Raw genomic sequence first — 16,154 nt, forward strand, 5'->3', positions numbered from 1 at the left:
ACACTTCTGTTACAGCAGCCTTTGTTGAAGTGCTGCAACTACAAACTGTAGCTGCACCTGCACAGAGATGCAGGGATAGATTTTGTGCTCTGTGTGCTGTATCCAAATGAACTGTAGTGCTACTATTACAAAATATTATTATCATGGCATGATTTAATAGTGGTGTCACACAGATCTGTAGCAGTGATAATATCTATTGCAGCAGTATCACAAACCATTGTATTACTTTTAAAATATTTTATGGGACATGATTATTGACTGTAGCTGTAGCAGATTATGAGGCAAATTGTAGCGCATCTCAGTATAGATTTTGTACATGGCTCAGCTGTAGTTTTTCTTTTTTTACAGGAAGAATTTGACCTAACAGAAGCTCACCACTGACATACAGGATGTCATTCATTATGCTGTCAACAGCAGCTTCACCTCTTCCTTCGCTATCACTGCATGATGTGTGATGTACCAAGCAAATCACTTGTTGTGAAGATTGTTGCCTCTCTCTTGATATATGTATATATATGTATATGTATATGTATGTGTATATATATATATATATATATATATATATATATATATATATATATATATATATACATATGAACACATCATATCAATACTGTATATGCAATTTATTGCATCATTTTTCGAAAAAGTGGCATGTTGGTTCTTTCTCCCTTAAGATGACCTGTAATTGACGCCATTGGATATTTTCAATCATGCTTCATTTCTAGTTGTGGCAGAAATGACAGGCAATCAGATAATGTTTTAGTTTATTTTAATCTATAGTTATATCTATGGATATATAATATATATATTGGACGTAATTCCACCCTGGTTTGTACCAGTGCAAGACAAGTTGGTCAAGTCTCTTTTTTTTTCTCTGGCCTCTCAATCAAAGACAGTGAAATGAACTTCCTGTAAGGCAGACGTAGTATGTAATTAGCAGCTTTCTCTTTCCATCTTAGCTCCTTTGTGCCAAGGTGATCAATCGCCTGGGGAACGCTTGGGAGCTGGGAGAGCAGCAGGAGAGACTGTGTGTGTTTGTGTGTGGAGGGTGGAGGGGAGACTTGGTCTCACAGCTAACTGAGTGTGTTGAGGATTATGAAGGCCCTAAACTGGATATTAAATAATGTGTGGCCCCTTTGCTGTCTTTCGGTTTCAGGTGCAAATGCGGCGGGCCATGAGTGGAATACTGAAGAGGAAATTTGAGGAGGTGGAAGCCTCCTCCTCCCCATGCTCTTCCTTGCGGGAGTCCGATGATGAGGTCTCCTGCAGTGAGAGTGGGGATAGCAGTGACAGTGTCAACCCCTCTGCCTCAGGCCCTTTTACCCGTGAGTGCCTTTGCCTTTTAAATTCATGCAGTGTGTTCAGTGTGGCTAACGTGTTCTATTGACAGTAGGATTAATGTAATAATTTCTTCTCAAGAAAAATAAAGCCAAAGCACAGAGGTGATTTTTAATCATGACAAATTTAAAACTTTGAGTATGATTTTGTAGCTTACAATCAGTGCAAGATGCAGGTCAAAGAAAAGCAAAGCTTATCAACTGTAATATACAGCAAGTGTAATATGAATGCACAGTCATAGCTAAGAGGGGAGAGGAGAGGGTAAGTATTGGTTTGAGTCCTATGCTGTAATAAAGAGGATGGATGCAGAGTCAGCTTCCTTCATTTGGAGCAGCATCAGAATGCAGACACAGCAAGATGAAGGAGCTGATACTGTCTCAAGCTGCGTGCAACACTATTGATACTGTACATGTGGCATGCATTAACTCTCTAGGAACAGCATAGGGATGGTCGACAAGTCACTGACTTCATCATATTTTACTGTTTAATATTACATTTGGAAAAAAGGCTGGATGAAAAAGACTATAATGGACCAAATGAGAAAAGCCAGTTTTTAAAAAGCCATTTTAGTTTACTAAGATAACATCACAGCTGAGATTCTGTAAGGTACTTACCTGTCCTGCTTTTTAATTTGCAAACACCTTAAAAGAGCTCTTGCAACTGAGAAATTCCACAGTAATTCCTGGCATGAACTGACTTTGTATTAAAGAATGCAGTCTTCCTAATCGAAGATAAACCAGTCAAAACAGATTTTTATGTAGGTTCAAAAGGACACTGAAGTCATCTCTAAGGAGTAACACAGTGCACATGTAAATCTTAGTGTCAAAGAAATGAGACAGAACGGAAGTGAAATAGATTATACAGTGGTAGTTTAGTAATCCTTTGGGGGATTTTGAAAGCATCCAGATAAATGCTGCCAGAAAATAATGGGATTCTTAAAGAACAAAAGATTTGGTCTGCATGTGTATGTCTGTGTTTATGTGCACAATTTAGCTATTTAGTGATGGGTTTTCTTAAATTAAAATAGTTTACCTGAGAAAACCTAAGGGTTTTTAGTTTTATTCAAAGACAATAAGAACAAATTTGTGTTTTGACAATGTAGCATTTTTCTTGTCTGTGTGAATGACACAGATGAATGTCAAAGAAATTGTCCTGTAGAGAGACATAAGTAGGGTGCTGTGTCCCTGCAAGCTGAGCTTGGCCTCTGTGTCAGCTGCAGCTGCTGGTAGCTGGGGGCTCAAGGAGGACAGCTAACAGCAACAAGGGAGCTGTGCACTATAATCCTGTGAATTGACATGTGCATGTATAGTGATTGACTATCTTGGCGAGAGAGAGAGAAACAGAGAGAGATGAAACAATTATGTCCGGAGTGGTTTTACATCCCATGCTGTTATGTTCGAGAGAGGAAGAAAAACATCTGTAACGTGTTTGTTTTCTAAAGTGTCTGAAAAACATTTAGGTCTGATTCTTGCAGTCTTTAAAGGGTAAAGGAATACTAAACCAATTACAGCTTGCAAAACTGTGAAAAATACCTGTGAGTCGCTGTTTTAATATAGACATCTAAAAAAGAAGCTGATTATGTGGGACAAAACATCTGTTAACTGTTTTGACACCAAATACGAGCTGATAGCTGTTTTACATGAAACTCGGCTCTGCTCAGTATGCTCAGTCTGACAGCCCTACATCTGTAATGAAATGTATTGTCCCTTTTGCGTGGGGTACAGAGCTGTAGGAACCAGATGGTTTCTATTTGTCCTGTCTGTCTGATATGGGGTGAGCGCTGGGAACGCTGCCTCTGTGAACGAGTGCTCTTCATCTCAGGGCCAGGCAGGGGATTATTTATGCTCCACTGTTGCCCTGCTCTCTGTTCCTCCCTTTTGGAGAACTCTCCTTAAAAAGAAACACTGAGGACATGCATGCCAAGCGAAAGCACAGATATGTGATAAAATCCTTCCCCAAGAAGCTGTGTTCCAAGATATGTAGAAGCTGGCTGTAAAGCTGGCAAAAATGAATTTCTCATATTTCAGACATTTAATGACAACATTTAAATCAGTATCACACATTTTGCCATAAAGATGTAACTTTTCTTTCAAGGCTGTACATAATCCTAAAACTCTTCTACTCCAAGATGACCGTACATATACAGTACCAGTCAAAGGTTTGGACACACTTTTTCATTGATGTGAATGGGAAAGTGTGTCCAAACCTTTGACAGGTACTGTAAATGATTTTTAAAAAATTGTGCTGATGTACAGAATGGAGATTTAATTATTTCCATATGAGATTAATGAGCTATCAAAAACAGTTTACCAGTTTTACAAGGAGACAAGGTGTATTTGCCATCTTCTTTTGCAGCTGACTCAATACTGAAGAGGGAGAAGCGGCTGAGGACGAGGCGGGTGCATTTTGAGAATGTGACAGTGTACTACTTCAGCCGACGGCAGGGCTTCACCAGCGTGCCTAGCCAAGGTGGTAGCACGCTGGGCATGTCCAACAGACACAGCTGGGTCAGGCAGTACTCCCTGGGAGAATTTGCCCTGGAACAAGAGAGGATCCATAGAGACATGCTCAGAGACCACCTGAAGGAGGAGAAACTTAACTCAATCAAACTCAAGGTAAATGCTGTACAGGGAATTTTATAAGCATTATGTAGGCCTATCAGATGTGAAGTCTTTGTTTGTAATTGTGCTTAGCTCATTGTTTCCTTCATGAAAAAAGACTTTGTTATGATTCTCTCTTGTTTTCAGCTAACTAAGAATGGCACAGTCGAGTCTGAAGAGGCCAACACGCTCACGGCAGAGGACATATCTGATGATGACATTGATCTGGACAACACAGAGGTGGACGAGTACTTCTTCCTGCAGCCTCTTACCACCAAAAAGCGTCGGGCACTGCTCCGGTCCTCTGGTGTGAAGAAGATTGACGTGGAGGAAAAACATGAACTGCGGGCCATCCGAATGTCAAGAGAGGATTGTGGCTGTGATTGTAGAGTCTTCTGTGACCCAGAGACCTGTGCCTGCAGCAATGCAGGAATAAAGTGCCAGGTAAATCCCATGACATGCAATGTCTTATCTTTTAACTTGTAAACAGGAAAACACATTGTATATTTAAAGAAGTTGCAGGGACCAATAACTGATACAGTATATTAAAGGGTGACCTAAGCTGATCTTTTTTGTACTTACATAAAATCGTCACTATCACACTACAAAGTCAATCCATTCAAAATAAAATGACTTGCACAATAAATGCTATGCTTTCTTCAGGTGGACCGTATGTCATTTCCATGTGGCTGCACAAAAGAAGGCTGCAGTAATTCAACTGGGAGAGTAGAGTTTAACCCCATCCGTGTTCGGACCCATTTCTTGCACACCATCATGAAGTTGGAACTGGAGAAAAGTCGTGAGCAGCAGCAAGCCTCCCCCAGCAATGGTTACCGTGGTGAAACTAATGACATGGGAGGTGGAAACCCTCTCATTCAGACCCAGCACAGGTTGGAGTACTCTTTGTCAGATGCCATCCCACAGACAGCCAGCATGCACCTGCAGACTGCAGAGGAGATGGAGGAGCCGCTAGATGAGGAAGACGATGATGAAGAAGACGACGAGGAGGAAGAGGAGGAGAATGAGGAAGACGATGAAGAGGATAGCAGCAGCGTTTTCAGCGGACTGTCTGACTCCAGCACTCAGAGCTTAGCAAACAGTGACTCTGAGGATGAGGAGGAAGATGATGAGGATGAGGAGAAGTCTGAGAACTTTGAGGATGACATGACAACCCCGTCAGTGTCTCACACTAAGGTGGTCCCTTTGTCCTCTGTGCTGTGTTACAATGATGGCTCAGTGGCACATGATAACCATATGAACGGAAACTCTTATTTAATGAACTCCTCCTCAGCTGAGTACTATCAGCTGGGGAGCTCCAGTGCCATCTCCAATGGCCAAACTAGTCAACCCAGTGAACCCTACGGGGAAGCCTTAGCATTCCAAGATCCAGTCAGCACGACCAATGGTAGCCTGCCCCAGGGACCCTTCAACATGACTGCTGAGCAGTATACAGACTACCCTAATCAGGCTGACGAACAGTACACAGCGAATCACCATTTTTCCCTGACAGGTGCTGCTCCAGCCACCTCTCTGACCTGCTACACACCTGAGCAGGAGAAGAAGGTGATCTCTAAAGCAGCTTTTGTCGAGCAGCCAGAAAACCAGAGCCAGACACAGTTACAAAACTACCTGAACAATAACACCCAGGGTTCCTACAGCAGCTCTTGTATGACAGCTGAACAGCCACAGGACGATTCCACTGTTAATGGCCATTCTGACCTGACCTTACTAGCGAACAGTACCAAGAATCTCCCTTTACCTGACCATTGCCCCGAGGTCACAGCCATTTAGTGAGGTGTCATGTTTTTAAAGTGCATTATTGCATCTTTACTTGAGAAAAAGCCTGATGAAGTGGTATTTTAAGGGAACATATTCATGGTCTTTTTGCATTATCTGACCTTAAATTTCAGAGCAATTTACAGCAACGCAGTACATTTTCATCTGTAACTATAAAGCCATAGGCTCATGATTGAAATGTTTTTGAGGAATTATTCACTCTGACGTTTCTCCACCACGGTGTGTGCTGAGCTGCAAGATAATAAAACATCAGTTATGTCATGCTGTGCAATGTATCTTGTAATTTCAGATGTAAAGTTCTAGTTTTAAGGAGATATTGTACTGTAGATGGAACTTTTCTATGTCTACTATATGTGTCAAATGTGCAAAAATGGTTTATTGTCAGTTTATTTATTGTTTTGGAATTAAGTGTATACATATATATTGTAAAAGTTTTGATAACAATACGCATGCTGTTTTGGGAATCCCAGTAACATTTAGGGAAAAAAATAATTGCCATTGTTTTATATAAAAAAGTGTTGTATACATACTGTACATTTCCCTTCTTTTTTGTCACTATTATTATGCTTTTCTATGGTTTGGAAAAGCATGAAAAAAGCCTGAATTCTTATTTGTATGTTTGGAATACAATATCAGTAACATAAAAGGTCAGACTTCACAGCCTTTTGCACTTATGTGTAGGGGTCCAGTGGCATGCAGTTGGTTTTAACTGATTAATACTTGATAGGTGGAAAAATGTGGCCCCTCACAGGTTTTTCTTTCCCCTAACTGTTCACTCTTAGACTAACATGATCATGTAGTGTCACTTCAAATGAAGATTTATTCTTTGAAGCATTTTGTTGATACAGAGATATTAATAAAGTAGCACTTTGACATATCTCCAAAACTATGAGAAACGCTATGATTCATCATAGACAATGGAACACCATCTTCATCATTACATTTGCATAATAGGCTTCATTTGAAAGCAACTTTCCAATAAATTACAAGTATTGCAGAAAAATTGTGATCCCAAATAATGTGTCAGTATTTCCTTATGTAACTGGTTATGAGATTTCTGCTTTTGAATGCAGTATAAGCTACATTCCACTGTCTAATAAATAAGATGTTTATTTATGTGGCTCCAGGAATTATGCTGATTTGTTCTGTTGAGGTGTTACATGCAATAGTTTCTCACGTAATTTTCTTATAGAGAGGACCCCTCAGTAAAGTGGATTGATTGTTTTTCATTGATTGCCACACTAAATATTATATTTAAAAAAGCAGTTAGTTTCGTAAAATCCTGTGCCACAGTAATTATATAAGAGGGAAACAAATGTTCAAGGTTGACAATCAAAGCTTATAAAAAAAATCAAATCAGTAATTAACAGCCACACAATATGAATAGTCCTATGAGCCATCGAAAATGACTTAACAGCCAGATATGAAGAAATTGTTTACCAAAAATCTGTAAATAACCTCATATGTATAACATCACTGACACTAAAGAAATTAAAGTGACTGCTCAACAACTGGGAGGCTGCAATAATCCAGTGAATAATACTACTTTAATTGCAAACGTTTTTGTTTTTTTTACCTTGAGCTTTGCTCCTGCATGAATACAGATATTTGTCCTTCTAAGCTTGCAAATATCTGCCCATTCATGCCCTTTCAGGCAATCAGAGGCATCAACATGGCCTATAGTACCGATTAATTGTGCCAAAGCATACAGTGTGAGAACGGCTAGATACAATGTCACTGCATCCAGTTAAGAATCCTGTGTTTGACTTTTTTTCCCAGTATTTATTATGAATGATATATTGAAATGTGTATTTATTGTGGTTTACTAAAAGTCTGTATTGAGTAAATTGCTTCACTATCTTAAAATTGTCTTTTGTTCCATGCTGGTTGTGAGTTGTAAAGCTTCATGTGCCTGATTTATTTAATTCTATTTCATATTCAGTAAAATGCATATGTTTTGCACAAAAACGGTAAAACATTTTTTCTTCATGTTTGGTTTCCAAATGTAGATAGGGACAACTTCATTTTCAGTTGTTTCATTTTTAACATGATTTTGAAATAAATGTAATAAATCTTTGCTCTTTTGATTTTAAGCTCGTATGATGTAATATTCCTGTATTTATGTACACATCATGCCACAGCATTGAGGTTGTTACTGATAAAACACATGGTGCCAGTGGAGTCACCAGTAGGCTTACAGTTCAGTTATTTCTAAGTGCAAGGCGCCCTCTGCAGATCACATGGAGAATTGAGACAAAAAGTATCTCAGCACTAATCAACTACATTTATTGAGCTCAAAATAAAGACATCTTAATACCAAGGCACTCTTAACACTAGACAATTTCCATTTTAGGCAATCACACACATTCGATTTGTTCCTCATCCAGTCAAAAAACACAAAGTCAATTACAATATCCCACTGCCATCTAAACACTAGTGCCTGCACCAGAAAAGCATTATTGAAGTCCTGTTTAGATGCAGAGCCAGCTTTTTAGACACCTCAATGTAAATACATTTGATCAACAAATAGGGTCCCTTGGGTGTATTAATTTGACATAAAATGTTCCCTTTTAACAAACACCAAAAAAATAAACTTTTAATAATGTTGGGAAAGATTGCAGCAATTAAGAGATCTGAGGAGCAATACTTTGTACAAATCAGTCATGACTGCATTCATATTACTCATATATTATAGAATATAGAAGAATGAATTCTAGGCCAAATAAAAATAGATTTTAGTCTTAAATAATCATTTCATTTCAATCAGTCATTTCCACTGCTGTTATGAGAACTTGAAATGAGGACTTTACATCTGGTGTTTGAATTAATTGTATATAATTCATGCTTAACATAAACATCCAAACTACTTTTTAAACTGATCAATCTTCATTCTTAATGTCTCTGTAAAAAATATAAAACCTTTATATTGCAAAAATGTTCTGGTCTTGAAGACAAGAATGTACTCCCAGAACTGATTTAAATAAAACTGTATTAACTGTAACAGTAATCTGAAGGTTGCAACACTGTAAGGGCCACTATTCTGCATCAACAGAAAACAGCAACAACCCAACCATACCACCACCCATTCCACCAGCATAACCCCACCATTTTTCCCCAGCTAGAATAAAATGACATCCAAGGCACTGGACGGAGCCAAATAAGAAGTCTTGTATTATAAAAAAAAATTAAAGGATGATGCATATCATACTTGTGTTTCAGGTTTTCACTTTCAGTTTCTTTGGTGCTACATTTGGGATTGAACATTTTTATATCCACGACGTTAGGTATGATTCTCACTGGTTTGTTTTGCTTTCGATTTATGCGTCACTGGAAAATATTAAATTTTGTTTTTGAATACTTAATACTGCAAATGTTGGTTGTGTAGACTTGGAGTAGTGAAAACACCTCAAACACAAAAGAGGCACTTGCCAAAATGGTGCATCTTCATTGTTCCAAGAATCTCAGTTCACAGTCAGACTCGGAGCATAGTTTCAATGCTTCCTTCCAGCAGTGGCACACTGTGGTTTCTCCCAACATCCAAACTTTCCAGCAGCAGCAGTTCAGTTCTTCTATGTATAAAAATAAATTAAGAAACTCAATGTTGTCAGTAATCTAATAAACCCTGCATGTTAACTGCATACAGTATAGTATAAAGTGGTAATTTGCACACTCAAACGAAGGACCAGAGCTGGTATCTGTCTGCAGGGTTGCAGATGACAAGAGAAGGATGCTCATTACGGGCACTCAGACACATGTTCCATCCTGGGATGTGGAATAACTGGTTCTAAATGAAGAAAAAAAACACAAAACTATGACTTTCCTGAAAAGAAATCTGAAATTTAAAAAAATCATAGAAAAAGCAAAAGAACAAACTCACATCCTTCAATTCCCATTTCTGCTCTGCTCCTACAAATGTATTCCTGCCTTTATACTGGCAGTCCTCCAGCTTCACAGCCCCCTCTTCCCCGTGCAAACACAGCTCCTTCTGAATATTGTGTCTAATTTCGTGATGTGTGGAATACTCAAAATACTACATGGGGAAAAAGGAAAAATGGCATCAACCACTGTGATTACCCTGAATGACATTTTTTGTCAATCAGAGATATCCAACATTTTCTTACTGACCTGGTTTCCTCCCAGTCCATGACATGGGTACATGATCAGCTGTTTCCCCCCCTCATTGTTCTCTCCAGCATCCAGACATGAGTCTTTGCCCACATTTTTCACCTACAAAGAAAGAGAAGGAAAGGGCAAAGCAGTGAGAGGAATCAAAATGAAAAGCTAACATCCAGTGCAAGCTGTTCAAACAACTTTAGTCCCTGGAGTGCTTTCAGTGGTGTCAAATTGGAACTGCTCAGTACCCTCTGGAGATCCTAAGTGGAAACCCTCAGTGGCTAGACAGAGCTCTGAGGTTTGGAAAGAGGAGAGCTAGTGGTGGGGTGTGTAATCTTACTGAGCCAAAGCGGACTGGGCTGAGATCAGGCAAGAAGACCTCTGGATAGACGTTCTTCAAATACCAGGAGAAGCTCTTGCACTGAAGCCGTGCACGGAGGTCCATGCGTTTGGAGATATCTCCAAAGGTCATCTGTTAAAACAATAGAAGGCAGGAGAGAAAATCAGTTCATTCACGTTGCTTGTCATTGCTGGATACTAATAACACCAAGAACGTACAGTAATGCTAGCAGCTTTGTGAAACTGTACTTGGGTATAGCAATATTTCAAGCTAAATGCTTATATCAGCATTCTAACATGCTCACAATGACAAAGCTTGGATGTTGATGCTAGCAGATATGTTTACAATTTCAGTTTAATCGAGCACATTACCATGCTGACATCTGCTAATAAGCATTAAATTCAGTCCAGCTGAGAATTATGGGAATGTCATTGATTTTGCAGGAATTTCATTATCAATCAATGTATTGGACAAATTCAAATTTTGACTTAATGGTGGAGCTGGATGAAAAGTTGCTGGATCACCAAAGTTATAAGAATTCAATCTAAGGGAATGTCGAGTCTCCCAAATCTCATTGTATTAAAAAAATTAAAAAGTATGACTTTGCAGTTGCAAAAACAAACAGACAGGAACATAGGAGTATTCCACTTTGAACATAATTTATTTAACTTTGAATATTATCACCAATTTAGTGTATAAAGTTTATACCATGTAGCTTTGCTCTAATGATAGCTTGTTTAACAAATTAACTGATTGTAACAATGTCACAGGCAAGTACTGTTCTTTTTAAACTGAGACATTAACACCATATTTGAAGGGATTTGTGGGCATCTCATGTTCTTGAATAATGAGAGCACTCACTGTTATGATGAGGATGCTTCTCACACTAGAGCACACTGATTGCTACTACAGTGGACTCCTTGAAGCTGTTGACGACGGCATGTCTGTTTGAAGCCAGCGGGAGAGGACTGGCTATCTCTGTGAGGTATAGCCTGAGGGAGCTCTTTATGGCACCTATGAGACCACGTTTGGAAACGCTGAGAGCCTGTCATTTACTAAAACTGACTTCCTTCAGACCCCGGTTAACAGCTATCAACTTCTAATAGCCTCAAGTGAGGCCGTTCAACTAAATGATCTGCTTCTCTCAATTTCAAAGAATTCTACAGAGTTCATGCTTTGAGAAATACAATAGTGAAAGGCTACCCAGTAAAAGTCTAATTCTATGTTTTTCCCCCCAATTGAGGCATACAGCTCGTTGTTGGATTTGCTCAAACTTGTCTACAGGGGGGATAATGAGTGATCACTTAGCTACATATGACCATGAGCGGTGGATGTAAAAGATAATACTGAATAACAATTTCCTGCTCACTGAAAATCAGCAAATTGAACATCTATGAAGATCACAGGGGTATAGAACACCCAGTATTTCAGTGGTGTATTAAAATCAGAAGCAGTACGTACATCTTTGGCCATCTGTGCTGCTTGCTGATTACGACGGTAGAAGATCTCCTTGTAGTCGTCCATCCAGACCTCAGCCAGCCGTACCTGGTTACGAGCAATCACTTGCGTGCCCTTGGGGAAGGTGTGGGGGCTCTTAGTGCGGAAAACATGGCCCACAATAGAGCAAGGGATTATCTCCAGCTGTCCACCGCACTGCCACACCTGCAGGTTATTGGTCAGATAACAAGAAGAGATGTATAATGACACACTGTTGGACACACCTAAGCAGCCATTTGGATACTTCAACGGATAAAAGGCCTCAGTGACAACAAAACAGCTGCACATCCAGAATGACAATTTAGTAATGTCTTACCCTGAAAGACATTTCAATATTCTCACCGCCCCAGATTAGCATTTCTTCATCATAGCTTCCAATATGGTAGAAATATTCCTTTGAGATGGAGAAGAGCCCACCAGCAAAGGTGGGAGTCCTGTAGAGAAATTTGGTTAAAGGTTTTTAACTATTTCACACAAAACTATATAAAGTTGATATTCTATACTCATGCACACTATTTGCGTACTTGATAGGGTATGTTTCGTCCCTCCTCCTTTTTTTCTCATGATCTGGGAGACTCTCCCAGCCAAATGCCAGGCCCCAGTCAAAGTTGCCCCGGTTGTGGTTCTGGCCATATGGGGAAGGTTTCATGAACTCAAAGGTATTGAGATCAATAGTAGTTATATCAGGACTGACTACTACAGTGGAGTTCTCTGCTATCCTGGCCAGCAGAGGTTCCAGCCATCCATTAAAACATTCACCTGTTAATGAACACAAACACACACACCCACACACACCACACACAGGACATTGTGTCACATCATCTTTTTTTAACAACAACCACCTAACAGCTAATTTTAGATTGTTAATGCAACCTGTTTTCATGTGTGAGTGATGTAAGTGGTGTCGACTAACAGTGGGCATCTAGAAAGGTGAGCGTGTCACCAGTGGCTACAGAGGCACCCAGCAGCCGAGCAGTGATAAGTCCTTTCCTTTCTCGTTGGCGGACAACTCGCACAATGCTCAGCTGCTTCAAATACTCATCCAACTCATCCTTTAACACATCTGAAATTATGGGACATACATGAGACATAAAGTTACAGAAGTTGAAAAGAACATTATGAAAAATCAAATGACATAATATGAGAGGAAATGTTGCACACAATCTTATATAAACAGTCTCATATGAACACATTCCTAAAATAAAGGCTCACTGATTGCTGTGGTGACAAAATGATTAAATATTCAAAGTCCTTAGCTAGGAAAATAAAATTCAAACAGGTGGGAAAAGGACGAAACTGTCTTTCTTTCATTTTCAACATGATTGGCTTTCAAGTCTGTCTGACCAGTTTCTGCACTACAGTTTCTGTATTGTTGTACAGCAGGGCTCCATCTGTGGCTTCATCCCAACAAATAACTTAATTTAGAGTATCAGATGGATTGCATTCCCTAAAACCTCTTTCCTTTCCAGGGTTTTGTTTTTTCCTACCTATCAGACCTGTTTACAAGAGTTTCTTCTGACTCATGTCTAAGCACAACTACTGCTAATTCCTCTTAGGAAAGTATTCACTAGCAGCCCCTGTTCTTGTAACCCACTTCATGGGCTACACTAAGAGCGGGAGCTCCTCTCTGCAAGTTTTGTGGCACACCAAAGAGCTGCCCACCCAACACGCTGCATGAAACCAAACCCAAAAGAGAGCAGGGCGGTCCTGAAGGGCCCTTTTGAGTTTTACCGTCCACGCTGGCGTCGTCCACAAGGATGATCTCCTTGAGGAGAATGGCAGGGGAGGTGTGGAGGACACTGTATACTGTCCTTAGCAGAGTGCTCCAAGCTTCATTGTGAAACACAATTATCACGCTGGTGGTCGGCAAGGGGGGGCATCGCCTGAAGGTTTGCTCAATGCATCTGCAGCAAGAAGGAAAAAGAGCACAAAGATTTGACTGTCCTGTATAGTGGCACAATAGTCTAGTTATTACATCTGCAGACTCTCCCCTGGGGGGTGTCCATTTCAGCTGTGCCACCGCATGTGTGGCAGCCTTTTGAAATACCTGCCATATCTGAGTGGGAGAGATTTTGTAATTCCCTCTAATAAGATCCAGTACATGGATAGGCTTTATGTCTGTGTCATGTACTGACTATGTACTGACATGTACTTGGACTCACATGTACTTGGATATAGTGTAATTAGCCAAACATAACTGTGCTTCTTCCTGAACTGGCCACAGTAACTGGGCAGACATACTGAAACAAAGTCTTAGTCAGAACAATCATCTCTGAGGTTTCTGTCTGAGACTTCCCCGAGTTGCAAAAAGCAAATATGATGAATTTGTTTTGGGTTAGACAGTCAGTTTTGTATTACCCCATCTATATCTATGTGGGAATCTTTCAGTGACTTTACTTAATAGACTGGTGTATTGGCCCAGTATGCAACTTAAAGTTCATCCTGTACAACATCAAAGCTGCATTTACACCCACTAGGTGGTGCAATCACATGATGTCTGTGATTTATAATCATGTGGGAAATAAATAGAAGATTATTTGGTTAACTATGATCACTAACACCATGATCTTTTATTCTTTTTTGCACATTTTGAGGAAAAATTTTGGTAAACAAGAGATTTTCTTTACAGGTTTATCAACAGCAAAAAGACTAGCCAACATACTCTGGTGGTCTCGTGTCTGCACCCAGGTCTCTGCTCAAGGAGATGCGGTCGCTGGCGTAGAGGTTAAAGCAGTGTTTCTCTTCACCCTTTTCCTTTTCCTTCTGCTCTGCAGGGCTCAGTGAGTCTGTGTTGAAGGGCTTCCCAGCAGCTCCAGGAGCAACAGGGTTCTGAGGTGGTCGCTCCAGGGCTGGCCTGAGCTCAGCAGCAGTGTAATGACCCGGCAGACAGGACATGCTGTCTGCATTGTCCTGCTGACGTACAGGAGCTTTGATCTGCATCTTTGGCATTACATCCCTGAAGTTATTGACTGCTCCCATCACCATGCCCAGCATGGCATCCCGCTTCACTGCAATCTCTTTCAGCCAAGGGTCCTCCTCAGGACTTTGGCTCCCCACTTCCCATTGTATGAATAATACAAATGTGACAAAGACAAGGGCCACTAAAACCAGTTTCAGTGGGTGCAGCCGCCTTCGGAGCACTCTGCGGAGAACTGTCATTCTTCTTGAATGGTGAGGCAGGCTGGTTCTAGATTGAGTTCCAGCTACAATAAATGAATACATACAGTCAGATGTTTTTTGGTGATTAGATACCAGTAACGCAGTTATCACATTTTTAAAGACAAAAACATTAGGCTAAAAGCTGTGTCACCACATCTTGTACTAAATAAAAGCAACTTTGTGTGGTATTTGAAATCAAAACATCTGTAATCATTATGTGTAGCAGCTCTTGGTGAAGTTAACAGTGGTGAGCTGCTATCTACAAATCACGCACAAACATTCTTTGCTCCGGATTCCTTTAGAGAAAAAGGACCACATACCATATGAGCCGCTGAACTACAGATTCATGTTAGAAAGCAGATCAGATTGTTCCTGTAAAATCCAACGAATAGCATCTTTCCTTTGACCGGAGACCCTCTTTTGTTACGTGGACTCCAACTAACTCTTTGTTTTTCGTGAAAACGAAAAGAGATTTGCACTTCACAAAACTTCCGTCTCGTTGGATCCAGGTGCGCTCCTCAGGTAGAGGGAGGAGACGTGCTGGTGCGCTTGCGCAGAGAGGACTTCTGCGTGTCATAATCCATACCTGAAACACAAATCAACGTTACACCGTCCGATCCCGTCAAGCACATTTGACTCTAGCACTGTCTGCCTTAGCTTGTGGAACTTTTAAGATATTGTTTTCATTAATCACGTGCTGCGTATCCGAGCATGTTGATAATAACATGAAGTTAGTAGACTTGAGGTATATTGAAAAGTTGAGTTCTCCGCGGTGTTCCTCTGATTGAATAATGGTGTCAATAGGATTTGTTCAGCTGGTTATTCACTGGGACAGTTGCTGGGTTACAAATAACGGAGGAACGCGCTATACACCACACACAGCCCACCGCATCTAATCAGCCTCTCTGAGAAAACGCCACATCTTGCACAGTTAGACGGAAAACTAATAAATGTGAACACCGAGGAGAAACTGAAGACGCACATGGTCCAGCCTGCTTTTCACAAAAACTAAGCATCCTTTCGCATGGAGGCGTTAGATTATTGATCACATCGCGCTTTTAATTATAAAGTTGGGATTGACACTCACCAGCGGAGTCTGTGCAGTTTCTCTAACCCTTAATTCCCCCGGTTTACACACAGCGGATAGTCCTGATGAAGAGTTGGGTGTTTGCAGGAGTTCAGACGTGGATTCCAGCCGCAGGATCCTGCTCTGGTGCCCGGTTTGATGTCTTTATGCCTTCGACTTGCACAGTGACTCCATCTGGAGCGACTGTGCTCCCCAGCACTTCCTATCCACGACAGGCATC

At 40.5% G+C, this 16,154-nt stretch overlaps 2 protein-coding genes across 2 annotated transcripts; one reads left to right on the forward strand and one right to left on the reverse strand.

The window, feature by feature from the left end:
* The first annotated feature begins 1,165 nt into the window (after positions 1 to 1,165).
* Positions 1,166 to 5,732, forward strand: csrnp3 (cysteine-serine-rich nuclear protein 3). The gene is made up of 4 exons (XM_053328829.1): positions 1,166 to 1,328; positions 3,697 to 3,956; positions 4,089 to 4,385; positions 4,605 to 5,732. Exons 1-4 carry the CDS (start codon positions 1,166 to 1,168, stop codon positions 5,730 to 5,732), a joined length of 1,848 nt encoding a protein of 615 aa, XP_053184804.1.
* Positions 5,733 to 9,408: 3,676 nt separating this feature from the next.
* galnt3 (UDP-N-acetyl-alpha-D-galactosamine:polypeptide N-acetylgalactosaminyltransferase 3 (GalNAc-T3)) lies at positions 9,409 to 14,847 on the reverse strand. Its single transcript, XM_053328581.1, has 10 exons — positions 14,351 to 14,847; positions 13,420 to 13,592; positions 12,602 to 12,751; positions 12,213 to 12,447; positions 12,005 to 12,122; positions 11,653 to 11,853; positions 10,192 to 10,323; positions 9,864 to 9,965; positions 9,616 to 9,768; positions 9,409 to 9,522 (listed from the first exon to the last, which is right to left on the reverse strand). The coding sequence occupies exons 1-10, from the start codon at positions 14,845 to 14,847 to the stop codon at positions 9,409 to 9,411; spliced, it is 1,875 nt and encodes a 624-aa protein (XP_053184556.1).
* Between the last annotated feature and the right edge of the window lie 1,307 nt (positions 14,848 to 16,154).

Source organism: Scomber japonicus, chromosome 11 (assembly GCF_027409825.1).
Source record: "Scomber japonicus isolate fScoJap1 chromosome 11, fScoJap1.pri, whole genome shotgun sequence".
Taxonomy (NCBI): Eukaryota; Metazoa; Chordata; class Actinopteri; order Scombriformes; family Scombridae; genus Scomber; species Scomber japonicus.